Genomic DNA, 21,444 nt, shown 5'->3' with positions numbered 1-21,444 from the left:
GGGGTTGCCTATAGCACCATCAGCTAATTTCTCAGAGGACACTTTGCAGGCAGGAAGGGACTAGCAAGCAGTATTCAATGTGATGAAAGGCAACCTGCAACCAGGATTACTCTATCCAGCAAACCAATCATTTGGAATGGAAGGGCAGAGGAAGTGCTTCCCAGACAAGGTAAAGCTAAAGGAGTTCATCATCACTAAGCCATTATTATATGAAATGTCAAAGCGACTTACTTAAGAAAAAGAAGATCAAAACTATGAACACTAAAATGACAACAAACTCACAAGTAGCAACAACTGAAACTAAAAAATAAAAACAAAATCCAACTAAGCAAACTACAATAGGAACAGAATCATAGGTATGGGGAATATTTGGAGGGTTATCAGCTGGGAGAGGGAAGGGGGAGAAATGGGGAAATGGTGCAGGGATTAAGAAGCATGTTGGTTGGCACAAAATAGACAGGGTGGAGTTAAGAATAGTATAGGAAAGGGTGAAGCCAAAGAACTTATGTGCACGACCCATGGACATGAACTAAGGGGGGTGGGATTGCTGGAAGGAAGGAGGGTACTGGGCAGAGGGAAGCAAAGGGAAAAAAATTGAAACTACTGTAACAACATAATCAATAAAATATACTTTTAAAAAAGAAAAAATGAAAGCTCCAGGAATTCGGAGGAGAGAGGACAGGCCAAGCAGATAAAGCTCTGGACTATCTCCTCTTTGGGGCCAGAGCCAGTCGCATAATCCTTCTATTTGCATTCTGGTTGCTCTGGGCTTTATCCTTTCTGGGGCTACAGCCAGTTTCACAATCCTTCTATTTGCATTTTGATCAGGACAGCCTGCCAGAGTGGGTCATATCAGACCTGCTCCAGCTCTGTTTGTCCTGAAACTGCAGTGGGAGGTGACTGAAGAAGGTGCCCAGCAAGGACTGAGCAGTGCAGGGAGCCAGGGCGTGCTGGTCTCTTGGCCCTCCAGTGCTGTGCAGGAGGATGGAGACCCTCAATGTGTCTGCCCCGCTCAACTTCTCCCTGCCGCCCAACTTCGGCAAGCGCCCCACTGACATGGCGCTGAGCGTCATCCTGGTGTTCATGCTGCTCATCATGATGCTCTCGTTGGGCTGCACCATGGAGTTCAGCAAGATCAAGGCTCACTTCTGGAAGCCTAAGGGGGTTGCCATCGCCCTGGTGGCGCAGTATGGCATAATGCCCCTCACTGCCTTTGCACTGGGAAAGATCTTCCAGTTGAACAACATTGAGGCGCTGGCCATCCTGATCTGTGGCTGTTCCCCTGGAGGGAACCTGTCAAACCTCTTCAGTCTGGCCATGAAGGGAGACATGAACCTCAGGTAGGACTGGGGATGAGGAGGGAGCAGCCTAGGCACAGGGGCCACATTGGAGGTGTCACAATCAAGGGGAAAATATGGGCTAAAGACAGGAGAAGAAATGAGTGAGGAGCTGAGTAGATGCTAGGGCAGGAGGTGGCAGGCATTTATTGTCAAGAGCTTATGCTGGGCTGGGGGCAGGAGCTGGCGTACATCTTGGTTTAAGCACCAAGCCAGCTCCGGGGGCATCCTGGAGACCCATTTACACCCAGAGGCATTTCAAGTGGGGCATAAGGATTGTCTTAAAGGGGCCTCTGGAGAACTTAATCTGCCTGCAATGGTGGGCAAGTTGTCTACTTTGAGGTCAGAGATCTGAAAGGGGTGCAGATTGGTTCCAGACATTTTTGTGGACATCAAGGTAGCTTGGAACCAAATGAGCACCTCCAATTCTTATAGAGCAAGCAGGAAGTTCCAAAGCTGCTCCCAACTATCCAGGCAGATGGGATGTCTTCTCTTAACTTCCCCCACCTTCCCATCAGATACATCAGTAACGTTTCCATGTGAAGACACAACTAGGTAGGTCCAAGAGTTTCCCAGCGCCGACCAGGTTATTATGGGCCTCACCTCAGCCACACTTGGGAGGGGGGACCAGCAGCATTCCATATGCTGGCTGAGGAAACCCATCTGTGGAAGCTCCTGCCTTTATTTAAGCCCCAGTCTTAAGCTCAGTGTCCTTTAGTTGGGTCCTCAATGGAGACACTTTTCTATGCCAGGTAGGGCAGTGGCTTCAGACAGTCCAATCAACCAAGGAAGAAACTCCCTCCTAGTGATGTCAGGACCAATTTTTAAATGGGAAAAAAAAAAAAAAAGAGCGATACTTGGAATTTACCAGGACCCAGCATCTGAGCAGCTCTGGAGTGTCCACCCATAGGATTCAGCCTCACAGAGGTAGTTGAGAGGAAGACGAGGCTTGGCTTGTACAGGCTCCCATGGGAACATATCCAACACCCAGCCACCTCACTGTGAGGAAATTCTTCCCTCTATCTAATTGCGATCCTTCCTGCTACAAAGCAAGCCCTTGGTCTTGGTCTGGCCTCTGGACAAGGCCCGTCACAGCCTCTGTGTCCTGAGAAACCCAGACTATATCTTAATTCTGGTTTAGAAGGGATGCAGAAGTCAGGTATTGGGGAAGGGGTCCTCTGAGGACTTTTGGATCTGTAGAAACAGCAGAGCAGGGTAGGACAGTGTAAAGGACAATGGAAGAGTTCTTAAGTGTCAGTGACCAGATGTCCCGGCCTCTATAGTCAATGGGTACTAACGAGGTCTCTTCAGTAACAGCTGCATTTCTGAGATCTACACCCACGAGGCCTCCAGTGACTCAGGCATGTGACCCCTTATGCTCTCCTGCTCAGCCCATGTCTGGGGCCCTGGAGACCATCACTTATACCCAGACCCAGAAGAGATAAATGCTCTGCAGGGACAACCACCTTCCACCAAAGAGCCTCTTCCCACAGACAAACCTCCCATACACATTAGGCCATGCCTCAGACCCCACGGCATAGCGGGAAGCCGTCACCATCACATGTTGCCAGACTGCGTATTCCAATTTGAGTTCCTCTAGGACAACGTGTTGCACATATTCTAATAATGACAATGATACTGATGAAAAACAGCCAGCACCGCGCCAAGCACTTTACCTGGCACCTTCATACAGCGTCCTGTGAGGAGGTACTGTGCAAGGGCCCATTTCAGAGGTGAGGAAACTGAGCCTGGGGCTCCAAAGCCTGTGCTTTTACTCAAATATCTTCAGGGTCAGGCACATAAAAAAATGAGCAAAATGACTGGAGGCCAACTGCCAGCCTTGAGGGCATGGTCCCCCCTGCACAGGGCACATGCCATGGATGCTCTCCAGGGGCAGGACCCCACCAACACCACAGCTTCCTGATTTTACAGAGAAGGTAGAAACTCCCCTTTTATGTGATATGTCCAAATTTTTTAATATTGGCAACTCTTTCAAAAACTTTTTTAAATACTGTGCAAGCCAAACAATACATGTCAGAGGGCCAGATGTCACAGAAAGGCTACCCATCTGGAACTTCTCCGAGCACAACACTACCATATTTCCCATTTAGAGTAGGGTATCTTAAAGTGATTCCACCTTATGTGAGAAAGCTGGTAGAGACTTGCCAGATGTCTCCCAGAATTTGTGGGCAAGGGATGTCAGGAACCTGTCCTGGGCTCTCTCCTCCTGGACCCTGCCTCACAGCTGGACTGAGTCTGGGGCAACCGCCTTCACAGGTGCCAGACACATTCCAGAAGGCTGGGTCACCAGGTGGACCTCTCATGGCAGCCAGGCATGGCAGTTCCTTCCTCAAGGATGCCACTTAGACAAGCTCCAACAAATGCCGGGACACATGACAAGAGAAAATATCCTCAGAGTTGAAGCAAGCTTAGTTTGTCGGGGACAGGGAGTGCCAGAGGGAACTGGGTCCCTTTGAACACCTTTGACGCCCCTCAAGTTCCTCTGCTCCCCTTGACCCAGCTCACTGCAGCGACCAGAGCCACTGGCTGTAGGAGCAAACAGACATGGACACAACCCAAGGATGCCCACAGCTCTACCCACCATGACATAGGAAACCTAACCAGGAGGAGATAGAAGCCATTCGGGTTCCCAGAAGTTCCCACTTCACCACAGAGATTCTGACAGGTCCCCTCCCAGCTCCGTCAGCTTCTGCTTCTATGGACAGGGGCTCAAAACCCTTCCTCAAACACAGTGTACAGATGTCCAAAAGCAGGGTGTGTGCAGTGCTCTGAGGATTTAAGCAGGAAGGATAAATAAAAAACCAAATGTGCTTTTTTTCCCTTGGGTCCCTAGCTCCCCAAGAAGCAAACAGGTCCACACTGTTACTATGAAACAGGTTCTAATCTCTGAACTGAAGTCTAGACAAGTAACCTCCCATCCCAGTCCTTCAGGGTAAACTGAGGACCATGACAGTCACAGATTCCAGCAAGTCAGATGGCGAGCGCCTCTGACCAGAGTCCAGCACTTACAAATGTGGAGGAGGTACCTGAAGGTTTACAACCTGACTCCACAGCCACCATGTGCACAAGGCACACTCAGTTCCAGAGCAAATTCCAGTTCTCTTGACATGCCAAGCCAAAGTAAGCATGACTCCTGTGCTCAAGGACATCAAAACAAGCCCACTTGTGTGTGTGACCTTTCTCCTAAGAAGAGATCAATAGCAAGCACTGGGTGCCCCTCCCCACCCCACAGGGAGCACCTCCCGGCTTTTAGCACCATTATGGTAGAGTTCATACTATTACTACTGATGTACCAATTCATAAACAAAATACACTGCTGTATTGGCATGTTTTTAAATTTCTTACAAACACTATCATACTGCCCATGCCATTTGACGGTTTGCTTTCTTTTTTCAGTGGGTATATAAATAGAGCAGCACCTTTGTGCATTTGAACTGCCATATAGTTTGCTTGTATTAATATATTCTCCTGTTGTTAGACATGCATGTGACTGTCACATTTTGCTGCTGTGACCAGTGTTTTGCATGCGCCCCAGTGCTCACATGTGAGAGGACATATAATAAAAGCAGGACAGCTGGGTTGTGAGGTTCACATATCTTCTACAGTCTCTAAAGTAGGTGTCCCGCTTTTTCCATGTTTTCATCCATATTTAGGACTGTCAGACTTTTCAGTTCTTGCCATCTGGTGATACTAAAATGGGTCACGGCGGTTGTAAATTTAATTTCGTGGGAGGTCTAGTGCATTTTTAAGTGTTTATTGGCCATTTGGGTGTCCTCTTCTGGAAATAATGTTCTTTGTCTACTTTTTTATGAGACTGTTGTGTTTTTGTTTTTTTTATTAACTTGTAGTTTGTATTTCTTTTATATGTTGCAACAGTCTACTCACAGTTTGGGGCTTGTCTTTACACTTTGATAATGATGTCTTATAACACAGAGTACTTACTTTAATTTAATAAAATTTACCATTATTGCCCTGGCTGCTGTGGCTCAGTGGATTGAGCATGGGCCTGCAAGCCAAGTGTTGCTGGTTCAATTCCCAGTCAGGGCACATGACTAGGTTGCACACCAGGTCCCCAGTTGGGGGTGCATGTGAGAGGCAACCACACAGTGATGTTTCTCTCCCTCTCTTTCTCCTTTCCCCTCTCTCTAAAAATAAATAAATAAACAAACAAATAAATAATTTTTTTTAATTTACCAATATTTTCCCTTGACCGTTTATGTTTTTTGGGTTCCTTTAAAAAGTCCTTTACTACCTTCAAGGTCATGAAGATATCCCCCTATATTTTCTTTGGAAAGATTTATGGTTTTGTTTTTCACACGGAGATCTTCAGTTGACCTAGAACTTATTATGTATGCTGTGATTTACCTTTTCAATATGACAGAAAAAATTCCCAGTGCTGCTAAGTGAATTTTTCTCTAGTAATTTGTAATACCATTGCTCCCATAGATCAGATTCAGATATGCATGGGATCTCTCTTCTCTTCTATAGGTCCCTGTGGCCCTCCTTGCACAATATCACATTTTCTTAATTACAGCTTTATAATAAATTTTGATATCTGAAAGGTGAGTCCTCTACCTTGTTCTTAAAATTTACACTAGTTATTCTTGACCTTTTACTATTGCAATTGACTTTTGGGATTAGCTCTCAAATCTACCAAAAATGTTACTGGAATTTTGGTTAAATTTGCATCAGATTTATAGGTAAATTTAGAGGCCATCTTTATAATATTGAGTCTCCCATACATGAAAATGTTATAGCTTTTCTTTTATTTAGCCCTTATTTTATACTTTTTTGTGAAGTTTTATCATTCATCCGATAAAGATTTTGCATATCTCCTTTTGATTTATCCCTAAATATTTTATAGTTTTGTGAATATTATAAAAGTTACCTTTTAAAAAATCATATGAGAATTATTTTTCCTATTATATCAAGAATCAATCGATTTTTTTATATTGCTAATATATTCAGAACTACATGGATTCTCTTATTTACTAGTTATAATTGAAATTTACTTGGAATTTCTCGGTGGACAGTCTTATCATTGGCATATAATGAAAATTTAGTTTCTTCCTTTCTCATCACTATACCTCTTCTATTTCTTGTTTTGCTGTGCTAACAAAGACCTATTTATAATATAATTTACAACAAAGTTGATGATAACTGGTATCCTTTATTCATCTAATTTTTCACCATTAAGTTTAGTGTCTCCTATAGATTTTTGATAGATAATCTTTTTCAGGTTCAGGAATTTCATTCTGTTGCTAGTGTGCTAATTTTTATCATACATGCATGAACATTGAATTTTGTTGAACGACATTTTTCTGTCTATAAATGATCACACCATTTTCTTTAATTTGATAATAGTGATATATATCAGTAGATTATCAAATGTTAAACCATTCTTATGTTGCTGGGATTAACCCATTTTGTTCATTGCATTATTTGTAAAGGCATTGCTAGATTCATTTGCTAATATTTTATTTATTACTTTTTGCCTCTATGTTCATAAGTGAGAATAGCTACTCATTTCCCCTTCTCATAATGTCTTTCTCCAGCTTTGGTTATAAAATTATACTATTTATATTAAAAACAATGGGGTATATTCTCCCTTTCTGTATTCTCTGTATAATATTGGGACTATCTATATTTTGAACATCTAGTAGAACTCTACTGTAAAACCATGCACATCATGTGGGGTTGGAATAATAGGTTTCAAACAACTTATTAAATGTTTTTATGGTTCTAAATTGATTCAGAATTTGACCTATATTTTGAATTCATTTTTGTAGATTATATTTCCCAGGAAATTGTCCATTCAATCTAAATCAAAAAATAAAAGTATAAAATTGTATCCGAAATTATGTTCCCTTTTTCATTCCTAGTATCTTTAATTGTGCCTTCTCTCCTTTTCTTTGATTAGTCTTGCCAGCGGTGTCTATTTTATTGGACTTTGCAAAGAAGCTGCTCTTGGTTTAATTGATCCTCCCAATTTATATAATTTTTAAAATTTATTCTTTCATCTTTAATATTTTCTTTCTTCTGCTTTCATTGGGTTTACTTTGTTTCTGAAGTAAAATGCTTAGCTCATTGATTTTTTTTCCTTTCTGCTTTTCTTATATAAATATTTAAGTCTATCAATTTTTCTCTAAGAATTAACTTAGATGTTCCTTAGATTTTTAAAATTAATTTATTTTTTGAATTGTAATTCATATATCATCATAAAATTTATCCTTGTAAAGGATAAGGTTGTACAATCATCACCACTATCTAATTCCAGAACATTTCAGTTATCCCACACAGGAACCCTACACCCATAACAGCCACTTCCCATTCTTGCCTTACCAGAGTCCCCGGCAACAATTAATTGGCTTTTTGCCTCCATAGATTGCATAGAAATGGAATCATACAATATACAGCCTTTTATGTTTCTGCTTATTTCACTTGCCATAATGTTTTAAAAGTTTACCCATGTGATAACATGTAGCAGTAATTCACGTTGCTTTTATGGCCAAGTAATATTCAATCGCATGGATAAACCATATTTTGCTTATCCATTTATCAGCTGATGGATATTTTTATTGTTTTCCACTTTAGGCTATTATGAATTAATGCTACTATGAACATTAGTATACAAGTTTTTGTGTGGAAATATGGGTATTTCTCTTGGATATGTAACTGAGAGATGGAATTTCTCAGTCACATGACAACTCTAACTTTTTGAGGAGCTGCCAAACTATTTTCCATGGTGGCCATACCATTTTACATTCCCATCAACAACACATAAAAATTAAAATTTCTCCACATATTCACCAAGACTTAGCCATCATTTTTACTGTGGCCATACTGGTGGGTATAAAATGGTACCTCATTATAGTTTTGATTTGTATTTCTCTTTTATCTTTTTAAAGTATATTATATTAATTATGCTGTTACAGTTATCCCAATCTTTTTTCCTTTGCCCCTCTCCTCCTGGTAGCCCCCTTTCCTCCAGCAATCCCCCTTCACCTTAGTTCATGTCTATGGGTCCTGCATGTAAGTTCTTTGGATTCACCCTTTTCTCTACTATTCTTAACATGCCACTGCCTATTTTGTTTCTTGCTTCTTATCCCCGCACCATTATCCCCTTTCTCCCCCTTCCCCCTCCCAGCTGATAACCCTCCAAATTATTCCCATACCTATGGTTCTGTTCCTGTTCTGGTTGTCTGCTTAGTTTGCTACTGTTTTTTGTTTTATTTTTTAGATTCAGTTGTTGATAGTTGGGAGTTATCATTTTAATGTTCATAGTTTTGATCTCATTTTTTTAAAATAAGTCCCATTAACATTTCATATAATAATGGCATGGTGATGGTGAACTCCTTTAGCTTTACCTTGTCTTAGAAGCACTTCATCTGCCCTTCCATTCTAAATGATAGCTTTGCTGGATAAATTAATCTTGTTGTAGGTCCTTGCTTTTCATCACTTTGAATACTTCTTACCAGTCCCTTCTTGCCTGCAAAGTTTCTTTTGAGAAATCAGCTGACAGTCTTATGGGAACTGCTTTATAGGCAGCTCTCTTCTTTTCTCTTGCTCCTTTTAAGAGTCTCTCTTTATCTTTAAACTTTGGCATTTTAACTATGATGTGTCTGAGTGTGGTCATCTTTGGGTCCAACTTGTTTGGGATTCTCTGTGCTTCCTGGACTCATATGTCTGTTTCCTTCACAAAATTAAGAAGGTTTTCCTTCATTATTTTTTTTTTACATAAGTTTTCCATTTCTTGCTCTTCCTCTTCTCCTTCTGGCACCCCTACAATCTCGATGTTGGTACATTTAAAGTTGTCCCAGAGGTTCCTAATTCTTTCCTCATTTTTTTCAATTCTTGTTTCTTATTTCTGTTCAAGGTGAATTTTTTTTTCCTTTCATTTCAAATTGTTGATCTGAATCCTGACTTCCTTTGCATCACTGTTGGTTCCCTGTATATTTTCTTTATTTCACTTTGTATAACCTTCACTTCTTCCTTTATTTTGTGGCCATACTCAATCATTTCTCTGAGCATCCTGATCACCAGTGTTTTGAACTCTGCATCTGATAGTTTGGCTATTTCTGCTTCATTCAGTTCTTTTTCTGGGGTTTTGTTCTGTTCTTTCATTTGGGCCATATTTCTTTGCCTCCTCAATTTTGCAGCTTCCCTGTGTTTGTTTCTGTGTATTAGGTAGAGCTGCTTTGACTCAGTGTCTTGGTAGTGTGGCCTAATATAGTAGATGTCCCATAGGGTCCAGTGGCACAGCCTCCCCTATCACCACAGCTGGGTACTCAAGGTGTGCCCTTCATGTGGGCTGAATACACCCTCCTTTTGTAGTTGAGCCTTGGTTGCTGTTGACAGATCAATGGGAGGTATTTATCCAGACTAGTCAGCTGCAAGGACTGGCTGTGCACACTGACCAACAAGCTCCACCCTCTGTGGAGGATCAGCTGTGCAGGGGCAGGGTAGTGGTGCTCCAGTGTGGTCTGTAGCTGTCCACTGGGTGTGCTGGCCCTGGGGGTTCCTGGGTGGTATAGGCCAAGGTCAGGCCCCACCTGTGTTTTGCCTGAGGCCACCCTGCCTGAGTTATAATACAATCTGAGAGATGGGGCTGCTACTTATGCTGGGCTTGGCTATTCTCTGGCAAAGCCAAGTGTGGATCTAAACTGTGCCTGCTGGTAGCACCCAGCCTGGAGCTCACTGAGGCCTGCTGTTGCTTGTTTGATAGGATTCAGAAAGTTGTGAAGCCTTAGCTAACACCAGCCATTCATATGGAAAAGTAGCTTGGGTGGGGCAGAGTCTCTGAGGATCTACTAGGCAGGTCAAACAGCGTTAGCCAGGTTGATGGAGTCTCAAGTATGGCACCAGCCAGCTGGCTCCATGGGGGTCAGGTTTAGAAAGGGCACAATGGCCTCTGCTCGCCTTGATACCAGACACTTCAACTTCTCCCTTCATACCACTGGTGCCTTTCAAGCTGCTACCCCAGTGCTGAAGCTCAAAGGGAGTGAGCCTGAGTAGGTGAGTCCATGTGTGGGTTCTTCAAGAAGAACTGCTTGGGGATCCAGCAGTTTCTTCCACCTACTCAATCCCTGCTGGTTTTTGCAGCCAGAAGTTGTGGGGACTTATCTTCCTGGTACTGGCGCCCTGGGCTGGGGGTGCTCGTGTGGGGCAAGGACTCCTCGCTCCTGAGATATCTCTCCCGAATTTTTATCTACCACACGTGGATGAGAGACCAGCCTGTTTGTTACTCATCTGCATGCCTCCAACCCATCTCGATGGGTGTGGTTTTTTAATTCTGTAGTTGTCAGACTTCCATTCAACTCAATTTCTGACAGTTCTGGCTGATGATTGTTCTATACTTCAGTTGTAACTTGGATGCGGTTGTGCAAAGAAGCAAGCCATGTCTGCCTATGCTGCCATCTTGACTGGATTTCTCTCTTTTATGTTTATTGGCCAGTTGCATATCTTCTTTGGAGAAATGTCTATTCAAGTCTTTTCCCCATTTTTAAATTGAGTTCTTTGGGGTTTTCAACTTGTTGAGTTATAAGAGTTCTTTATATATTCTGGATACTAAACCTTTATATGATTTGCAAATATTTTCTCTCATTATGTGGGAGAGTTTTTTGATAGTGTTCTTTGAAACACAAAGGTTTTTAATTTTGATGAAGTCAAATTTATATTTTTCTTTGGTTGTTCATGCTCTAGGTGTCATATCTAAGAAATCATTGCCTAATCCAAGGTAATCTCCCCACGTGTTTTAAAATATGTATTATATTATATTCCAAATGTTTTCTTCATTATTTCTTATTTGACCCATGAGATAATTAGATTTTTTATTTTTCCAATTTTTTTTTTTATTATTGATCTCTCTGTTTCAACTCTCCTCTTTTCAGAAGCCTAAAATCTCATATCTGGTCCCTCCCTTAGGCATTACAACCTAAACCTCCAGAGTACCTAAACTAACACTCTACTTCCTACCCCTCCACATAGCATAGCTTCAACATGAGTTTACCCACTAACTATAGCAGGTCCTCGAATAACGAATAACGTTTCATCCAATGTCATTGTGTTATAACGTTGATGAGATGCTGTAGGATCTTAACTCTTCTTTGTATCAACCAGCCCATGGTAAAATTGCCTTTGCATATACTTCATTGCATACACTTCATTAAGTGAAGTATATGCAACATTAAGTGAAGACTTACTTTGCTTTCTTTGCTTCCGATCCCTGGTAACCTCCCTTACTTTCTTACATCCTCAAGTGTGTGCTTAAGTGTTTCAGACGTTTGTAAGGGAGGGTTTTCCTATTATTCAGTCCACAATATTCTTTGAGGGTGTCTCCTTACCTCTGACAGCTTCTTATCCCTGTGATCCTCTCTTTACTGCTGTTCTAGATGGCTGCACTCTGGATCCTTTGGACTAGGCTATGTGATGTTCATTTAAGCCACAGTTCACCTTGATGGAAACAATCAATAAGGGGATAGCTGTGGGGAGGGGGGACATACATGCAGTGGTTTTCCTAAGGTCTTGCAAGCCTTCACCCCCAATCTTCCCATTAGAATGGAAGCCAGAGCCTTATAATGTAAGGTCAGTGTCCACAAATCCAAGAATTGTCCCTACCTAGCAGCTTCATTCTCCCAGGTGGTCTTTCTGGAGGCATGTGCCCATACAGGATCCTGGGACTAACATGTATTAGATTCTGCATGGCAATAATAATAGGACAATTAGGATACAAATTAGAGCTGGGAGGATATGTTATTCAGGCTCTGAGACTCACTCAATTTATTTAAGTAATGTAAGGATAAACCAGAAAGTAAAGAACATGAGAACTATAAATGTTGGAGAATAGAATCGTAATTAAGATACAAAGCAGGTCTGATGACCAGGTTGTCTGGTCACTTATGCAGCAATGGGTAACTATCACTCCCTTCTCTATTGGTGCTAGTTTTTATAGTCCTTCTAATCATGGTCTCTGTTTACTTTTTCTCTGCCAAGTTCCTGGCGACTGCCTGTCCATCCCTCCTATGCCACATGTCTCACATTCAAAATCCTCAAGAGAGAAAATGTTCTTGATGTAGTTAATCCTTGTTACTTCATTTGGACATAGCCATTCTGTCAGCCATCCCCTAGGGTCTAAGACAGATGCTTACAGCTGTGGATCAGGTGCTATCCTGTCATCCAATCGGATAGAGTCAGAAGGATGAAGTCACACAGTGAGCTTTCTTCTAAATGGGCTGTACCTATAGCAAGTGCTCAGAGCAAAAAGAGTTCTGTTACAAAGAGGATCAGAATATTCCTTCCATAATGAAGCGTACAGGGATTGAAGCAGCTGGACAGACCTGGGTACAAATCCTGCCTCAGCCATCACTACCTGCTTGATCCTGGGCAAGTCACAACTCTTCTAGTCCTTAGCTTCCTCATTAGCAAAAGGGAGATAGTAGGCTTACCTCCTAAGGCTACTGGGGAAAAGGAAAAGAAGCAAGGAATATAAAGTGCTTAGCACAGTGCCTGGCACATAGCCAGCACTCAACAAAATTGTCTATATTAATGGGCTTTCTCTCTGCACTCTTCCTATGTCTCCCACCCAGCATCGTGATGACCACCTGTTCCACCTTCATTGCCCTGGGCATGATGCCCCTCCTCCTGTATGTTTACTCCAGGGGGATCTATGATGGGGACCTGAAGGACAAGGTACCCTATGGAGGCATTGTGTTATCACTGGTCCTGGTTCTCATTCCTTGCACCATAGGGATCTTCCTCAATAGCAAACGTCCACAATACGTACGCTATGTCATTAAGGTAAGAGCCTGGGGTCTGGGCAGGGAGCAAGAACCACTGTATCTCAGTGTATGGCTTGAGGCAAGTCACTTGGGCTTTTTCTGTGTTGGATTTTTCCCTTGTTTACAAAAAGAAAAGAAAAAAAGGTCTACTATTGGGGCACTCACTTAAATGGATTGTAATGTACCTGAGAATACTTTCAAGAAGAGGGAAAAAAATAAAACACCATACACAACTATAAGGTATAATCATTATTTTAATAATAAAATTAAATTTTTATTACACACCTACTAGGTGCTAATTTTTGTCCTACACCCTCTGAGGATCCACAGACAGTTTTCAGAGAGTGAAATAACACATGAGAAATGAGACCAAACACAGTGTTCAGTCAAGCAGTGGCAGAATGCAAGGAAGTTAGTGAAGGCCAGGTAGTCCGGGAAGACCTCCTGGAAGGGGCAGTCTTGAGCCTGAACGTGAACAAATGATAGGATTTGGGTAAGCCTGAATGGTGGAGTTCTAGGGGGAGCAAGGACAAACTGGGCTAACTGGTCAAGAAGCCAGAGGGGTATAGAACCCAGGGGAAGAGGTAGTGTGCACACTCCTGGCATTTCAGGAGTGGGATGGGAGGAGAGTGCCATGTGTAGGACCTCAGAGGGTGTGGGGGAGCGCTGTGGTCACAGGGCATCATGCCACTGCCTTGCCCTTGGAAGGGTCACAGACTCTTGGAGTGCAACCATGGTCCCTATGCCACTTTGGTGGCCTTAGAGCTCAGTCCCTGTCAGTCTCCACTCTGGCTCACTGCTCAGCCCTTGTCCTCAGGAAGGACTCTGACTCTTCGCATACGGAGGGCCTGTTTCCATTCTGCCCCTGGATCTGTGCCCATGGGCCAGTCTACAGAGCATGCTGTCTGGAAGCCAAGGCTCAGCAGCAGTTCATGCCCTGAGACAAAAAAGCTGCAGTTCAGGTTTTCAGAGGTATTAGATTTTCACACCACCAGTGTCAGAGTAGTTTTTGCCCTTGTCCCGACACAGTCCTAATCCTGTGGCCACAGCTCCCCTTCTCACCTGTTGAAAGACACGGACACCATTCCTCCTCCTGCCCATGCTAGTCACCCTGGTCTGCTCTGGACGGCATCTTCCGTTCTCTCCACTCTCGCTTCTCAGAGATCTCCTTTTATTGATCATGTACCTTAGCCCCCACAGTCTCCCTCACGTCACTCCCATTTCAAGAACATCTCTGTATTAGTTCTTCACAACCAGCCTGGTACAGGTTCACAACTCTCCTGTCTTCCTTTTTTAGTTCTCACCTGAGGACATGCTCATTGATTTTAGTGAGGGGAAGGGAGGGAGAGAGAGGGAGAGAAACAATCGGTTGCCTCTAGTATGTGCCTGGACCGGAGACAAACCCAAAACCTAGCTATGTGCCCTGACCAGAAATCGAACCTGTGACCTTTTGGTTTATGGAATGATGCTCCAAACAAATGAGCCACACCAGCCAGGGACTTGCCTTTTTTTTTTTTTTTTTAATCTCCTATATTTAAAAACAAAACAAGATCCCTCACCTCCCATTCCAGCCAATACTTCTCTTTCCTCCCCACTATCTTCTCTCCTCCTCTGTCTCCCATCTACTCAGCCTCTTGATGACCACTTGCTCCACTTTCTTCACCAAGTCCAACAGATTACAGTGGATCAGAGGATCCTTCTCAGGAGCCTTTGCTCTCAGCCTCAGGGGACTGAGTACTCCAGCTTTTCCCACCACCTCTCTGGAACTTCTTTTCAGGCTCCCTTGTGAGTCCCCTGGTAAAAGTTATTTCTCTACATTCAGCTCAAGCTCGTTGCTTTTCCTGCCTGGCTTCCCTACGCCCAGGATCTTCCCACCACGAGACCTAGCCCATCTCAGCAAACATCTACGAGCTGAGATGACTTCCAGAACAGCATCTTCAGCCCTCAACTCTCTCCTGACTCCGGAATCCATTTATTGACTGCCAAATCTTTCTACACAAATATGCTTCCGACATTTCAAACTCAGCATGTCTTAAATTTAAACCATCTCCTCCCCAGGCCTGCTCCCCCCCACCTCCCCCTGTGATTGTCTCAATGAATGGCATTCAACACACCCAACTGTCTACAGAAACTGGGAAGTTACTCTCGACGTTCCCTCTCCCTGCCCACTCACACTAATCAAAGATTGTCAGTTCCACCTGATTTTGCTTGAATCCATCCATTCCCCCCACCCCACCCCACCCCCATCGCCCCATCCTGTGTCCACTTTCTTCATTCAGGACACTAGTCTCTCACTAGACAACAGAAATCACCTTCTAGTCTGGCTCCCTGACCCAGTTTTAACCTGAGGGTGGAAAGTACAAGCTTCATCTCCTTACTCCATTGCTTAGAGCCCCTCATTGGTTCCTTACTCTCCCTCAGGATGAAATTTAAACTCCTTAATGCGGCTTCTCAGGCTTTTCTTGATATGGTCTCAGCTAACCTCTCTAGTCTCAGCTCTTCTCTCTGCATATGCCCTTCCCTCCAGCTGGAACACTACCCTCTCCAAGTTCCACCTCACTCACCACCTTTCCCTGGGCTCACACCTACTCACCCTTCCCAGATCAGCACAAAATGGCATCTCCCCCAGGCAGCTTTCCTAGGATGCTGGTCCTCTTTATTCCCACAGCACCCAACACTGACCCCTGGCAGCATTTATCGTACTGTGTTATAAATACCTGTTTTTATTCCCCACTCGCCTCGAGTCCCTCAGAAAGAAAGGTCCTAAGGCTGTGTCTTAACACTGAATATCATTTATTCAAGATAGTTTGTGGGGTATAGGAATAAAGGGAAAAAAATCACAGAATAGCCCTGGCCAGTGTGGCTCAGTTGGTTAGAGTGTCATCTCATAACTGAAAGATTGTGGGCTCAATTCCCCGTCAGGGCACATAGCTAGGTTGCAGGTCAAATCCCTGGTCTAGGAGTGTATGGGAGGCAACCAATCGATGCTTCTCCTTCATATTGGTGTTCCTCTCCTTTTCTTCTCCCTTCCCCTCTCTCTAAAAACAATGAAAAAAAAGTCCTCCAGTGAGGATTAAAAAAAAAATCACAGAATATAAATTAACCTGATATGATTTAATGCAACTCCACCCTTCCCCATTTAATTTTTTTATGTTTGTTGATCTAGAGAGAGAGAGAAACATCGATGTGAGAGAGAAAAATCTATCAGTTGCCTCCCATACACACCCTGACCGGGGACTGAACCCACAACCTAAGTATGTGTACCTTCGGTGTACGGGTCCATGTTCTAACCAACTGAGCCACACCAGCCAGGGCTACCCTCCCTCATTATATATATGAGAAACCCAAATAACTAGAACCCCAAGTGCAATTGATATAAGAATATATGTCTCCTTTTTAACGCAGAATAACTTTAATTAAAAGTGTTCTGAGGATGCAAAAAGAATCTCAGATCCTAAAGCTGGAAAGTCCATCAAGGTAAAATTCAGTCTCCTGCTTTATTCCCATTTTACAGGTAGAATTACTGAGGCCCAAGTATGGCAGAGTCAAGATTATCAGTCTCCTGTTCCTGTTGTGCTGCACATCCACAGTGAAAATGGAGTCAAACTAACCCCAGAAAACACTAAAAGGGTTACGATACACCTGGGCTAGAAAGACAGGGACAGGTACATTAGACCAAATTTACCATGGCTACACCTCCAAGGTTAAACAACCAGAGGTCAGCGGCTCCATTTATCAAATACTCCCCAACAGAAATCACTCCTTTGAAGACACAGGGACAAATGTGTGGTCACGAGGCAAAGGTTGAGGTCTCCTTGTTCTTCAAGGGCTATATTCATCCTTCATCTCCCTGCTCCATAGAATATAGTGAGTTTCAAACTGAAAAATGAGCCAATGATCATCCCAGCCTCTTTGCACACTTAACCCTCCTAGAGATTTTCAAATCAAAATTACCCAGCTCCTGAAAACTGTCTCTGGCAGAAGGTATCTGCTCAAACTCTGTTCGAACAGTTGCATTTCCTAGTTGAGGTCATATTTAGATATGCCAAGATATGATTTCAGGGATGCCCTATTTGGAAAGGCAATTCAAGTAACACTTTACCTTACCCACACAAGGGTGTATTCAAGGCAGTGTGATTGATGAACCTGAGCACAATGTGGACAGGAGCGACTTTCACCACAAGCCATCCACCACTCTTGAATGAGGGTCCAGCCATTACATTGACTCAACCACTCTAGCTCTGCTTTTCCCACCTGTTGCTACTGATGAACTCTCCTGGCTTCCTTTGCCACATAGCTTCTGCCACCTGTGGCTTCTGCTGCTCCCAGGCCTCTGTGTCTTTTAACACTCACATCAGCTCCTGCTTCCCTGTAATTCTGAAAACTCCCAAAATGAGAGGGTGTAACTACCTGGATCATTCAGCAACCTGTGCAGGTCACCTTTGTGGGCATAGTTTGGGCCAGGTCATCTCCTGGGTCAAGCTGATGGAATGGGCTGCCCATGAATGGGTACTCATCACAGCTTCAATCATCTATGATAGAGCAGTGAAGTCAGATGGTATCAAAGGACAAGATGGTGACCAGTGGAGAAGCCACTACCTATGGCCTCTTGTCTCAGTAGGAGGTGTGAACATGAGATTTCCACGTATGGCAAGACTGATGTGACAGGAAACTTGGGAATGTTAATTACCTCTCCTATGAGTAATAGGAGCTACAGATTAGTGAGTGGTTCTTATATGGCAGGTCCTGTGCTGTTGAGCTCATTCAGAGAGGCTGAGTGACGCACCGAAGTTTATACATCTTGAGACCAGCTGAGTCAGTTTTCACACCAGGGTCACAGCAATGTCTGCCCTCATTACCACTGAACAGCCCAAAGGAGTGGGAGCATGAGAGTGAGGGCATGAGAGCAAATGCACCCAGAGAGAAAGGGCTTCTGGGTTCATGGACAATACCTGTCGCCCAGTGCCCCCTCCATTATCCATTAAGCTTTTTTGATGGGGTCAAAAACCATCTGGTCCTTCAACAGCAGACAACAAAAGACAAGAATCCAGAGGAGAAACTAACTCAAAATGCAAGAGAAAACTGAGCATCTCATCAGTTCATAGTCTTTCAATAAAACTTGAAGCATGTGGTTATTGATGAATCTGTGAAATTCCTTCCTGTCGTGGGATAGAAATTATTTGGTACATGTAGCATTTTATATGACCACGTCAGTTAGAACATGGATTAAAAACACAGAAATGCAAAACTGTACAGCTAAAATTTGAGCAAAATAAATAAATGTTAAAATGTTACCAGGACAACTTTGTGAATGTAATTAGTGCCACTGAATAGTACACTAAAAAATGGTTAAGATCAACTTTGAAGAAGATGGCGGCAGAGTAAGTAGCAGTGTTGTCTGCTTGCTCCCATCGTGGAAGGACTTGGGAGTACAAACAAGGAGTGGAGTGAGTGAGTGCAGATTTCAGATAGTGCAAACAGGGACGAGAGTGTGGGAGCGGCATGAAAGAGGGCAGAAAGCTCAGCCCACACTCTCCACGCAGAGTTGCTGGGCTTCCCACCCCGGTGCTCCTGCTGCACCACACCCAAAAGAGGCAGCTGCTGACCGGCTCATTAGCGGGGATCTGCTTAGAAACTTTCCCCTGCCATAGGCAACCTGGCCAGCAAAGTCCTGGAGGGAGTCAGCGAGAAGGTTTGTTTGAGACAGTCGGAAGCATGGGAAGAGAGTGAACAGCCCGGACTGCGAGAAACTGTATGAACTGAGTCTAGGTGGAGACTCCCTGGGCTGGCAATGCTGTGCCCCGAGCACTCGCATCAAAGCTCCAGCAAAAAAGAGAAAAAAGAAAAGAAAAGCAGAACTGAGCCGCATGCAAGCGGTACGCACAGGTGCACAACAAGGTGCTGCCAGCCAAGGACACAGGTCGGTGCTGCAACTTGCAGGCAACACAGAGACTTTTTTGGAGGAGGAGCAGAGACAGGACCCAAGGGTGGGCAGGGACTAGGGGCTTGCGCACTGGCTTGCCAGCAGAATAGTTGTTAGACAAGCCTGAAGAGGGCTGGAGGGTGCCGCAGGTCCCGTGGGGAGAGACCCAACTGAGTGCAGCTCACAGCAAGGAGCTGCGGCAGGCTCATGAGTGAGAGAACAGCAGCCTCAGAATCCAGCTAGATCTCCTCACAGCCAGCCAGCTAGAAAAGAAGATTTGAAACCCATGGAATTTTGACCAGGGGTGGATCCAGAAAAAGAAGGACAGCGCCCAAAGGTTGTACCGGAGAAAAACTCTTTCTTTAATCTGTTACCTACCTTCTCTCCCTACTATTCTTCTTCTTTAATTTTTTTTTTAATTTCTTTTAAAATTTTTTAAAATTTATTTTTGTCTTTTGTTTATCCTCCCTCTTGCACTAAATATATAGCATATAACTGTTATATAAACCTAATACTATACACTTCCACTTTCTCATGTCATTCTGCATTCTTCCCTCCCTTTTTCAACATACAGTGTAAATACTACTTACTGTCTCACATAGCCTTGACCATACTTGCTACTACTATTATTCTATCATCTTCCCTCTCAAACATTATCTATCAGTTAAAACAACTCTTATCAGTTTTTCATATAGTATAATAGTCTAAACCTCTTTACATCTGTATTAATACTGGCTCATTTTCTGCTGATAGTGTGATTGTGGGTGGGGTATATTTTTGAGCATGTGGGTTTCTTGCCTGGGTTGTGTGTTTATGTTTTAATAGCATCTCCACAAAAGAACTCAAGACAAGGTGGGCAGAGTGATTCTCAATCAACTAGCCAGAGGGAAGCTTCCACCAAAAAGAAATTGAAATATACAGCTTAAGCAAACAGCATAAAGGGTATCCCAAGAGCATCAAGCTGAGGAGGTCAAAGAGACTGCACCACTGAATCCCCCCCCCCCCCGGTCTCCTATACAGAATCTCATACCACAAAGGCGGGAAATCAAAGCAAACAAATCTAAGAAACAAAAACAAACAAGAAGCATACAATATGAGGCAACACAGAAACAACCTCCCAATGGAAGGAAAAGAGGAATACCCAAAAAGAGAGATAGATGAAACAGAGGTACACAAAATATCAGAAATGGAATTCAAAAGAATGGTTATGAGGAAGCTCAATGAACTTGACAAACTCAGAGAAAACTACAATGAACTCCAGGGGAATTACGAAGAACTCTGGGAAACTACAAAGAACTCCAGGGAAGCTACAAGGAACTTATGGAGAACTACTCCAGCATAAAAAAGGACATAGAAACTATCAATAAGAACCAGGAAGAAATGAAGAATACAATTTCTGAACTGAAGAACACAGTAGAATTGGTCAAAAACAGGCTAAACGAAGCAGAGGATCAGATCGGTGAGTTGGAGGACAATGGAGAAAAGAATTCCCAGACAATACAACAAAATGAAAAAAGGCTTAAAAAGAATGAAGAAGGTTTAAGAGAACTGCAGGACAACATGAGATGAAACATTAGAATCATAGGGATACAGGAAGGAGAAGAAGAGGAGCAAGGGATAGAAAACCTGATTGGAAAAGTAATAACAGAAACTTTTCCTAACTTGATGAGAGAAAAAGTCATGCAAGTCCAAGAAGCACAGAAGGTCCCAATGAAGATGAACCCAAAAAGATCCACTCCAAGGTGCATCATAATTAAAATGGCAATATTTAAAGACAAAGAGAGAATCCTAAAAGCAGTAAGAGAAAAACAGCAAATAGCATACAAGGGAGCTCCAATAAGGCTATCATCTGATTTCTCAACAGAAACACTACAAGCCAGAAGGGAATGGTAAAAAGTATTTCAAGCAATGAAAAATAATGGTGTACAAACAAGACTACTCTAGCTAGCAAAGCTCTCCTTCAAAATGGGAGGTGAAATAAGGAGTTTCCCAGACAAAGGAAGACTAAAAGAATAAATCTCCACCAAACCAGCATTGCAAGACACACTAAAGGGAATGCTTTAAGAAAAAGAAGAAAGAGAGAGAGGGAGAGGAACACAGGTACAAAGGGAAATAAATAAATACCTGTTAATAATAACCTTAAATGTAAGTGGATTAAATGCTCCAATCTAAAGACATAGGGTAGTGGGATAGATATGAAAACATGACCCACATATATGCTGTCTACAAGAGACACACCTCAAAACAAAAGATTTACACAGACTGAAAGAGTGAACGGATGAAAAAAAGTATTCCAGGCAAATGGACATTAAAAAAAAAAGCTGGGGTAGCAATACTTATATCAGACAAAACAGATTTCACAGCAAAGGCCATAATAGAGACAAAG

General features: G+C 43.1%; 1 protein-coding gene across 1 annotated transcript in view; it reads left to right on the top strand.

The window, feature by feature from the left end:
* The first annotated feature begins 854 nt into the window (after positions 1-854).
* The window catches only part of SLC10A1 (solute carrier family 10 member 1), a 31,805-nt gene continuing 11,215 nt past the window's right edge, over positions 855-21,444 (top strand). Inside the window, exons 1-2 of the mRNA XM_090271055.1 lie at positions 855-1,340; positions 12,944-13,154. Coding sequence (XP_090127181.1) covers positions 985-1,340; positions 12,944-13,154 — 567 coding nt within the window. The 5' untranslated portion in view covers positions 855-984. The remainder of the gene's footprint in view (positions 1,341-12,943; positions 13,155-21,444) is intronic.

This window comes from Furipterus horrens, unplaced genomic scaffold (genome assembly GCF_987537825.1).
Source record: "Furipterus horrens unplaced genomic scaffold, mFurHor1.1.pri manual_scaffold_3, whole genome shotgun sequence".
NCBI lineage: Eukaryota > Metazoa > Chordata > Mammalia > Chiroptera > Furipteridae > Furipterus > Furipterus horrens.
Note: the sequence above shows the minus strand (reverse complement) of the source record. Positions and strands in the feature narration are given on the sequence as shown.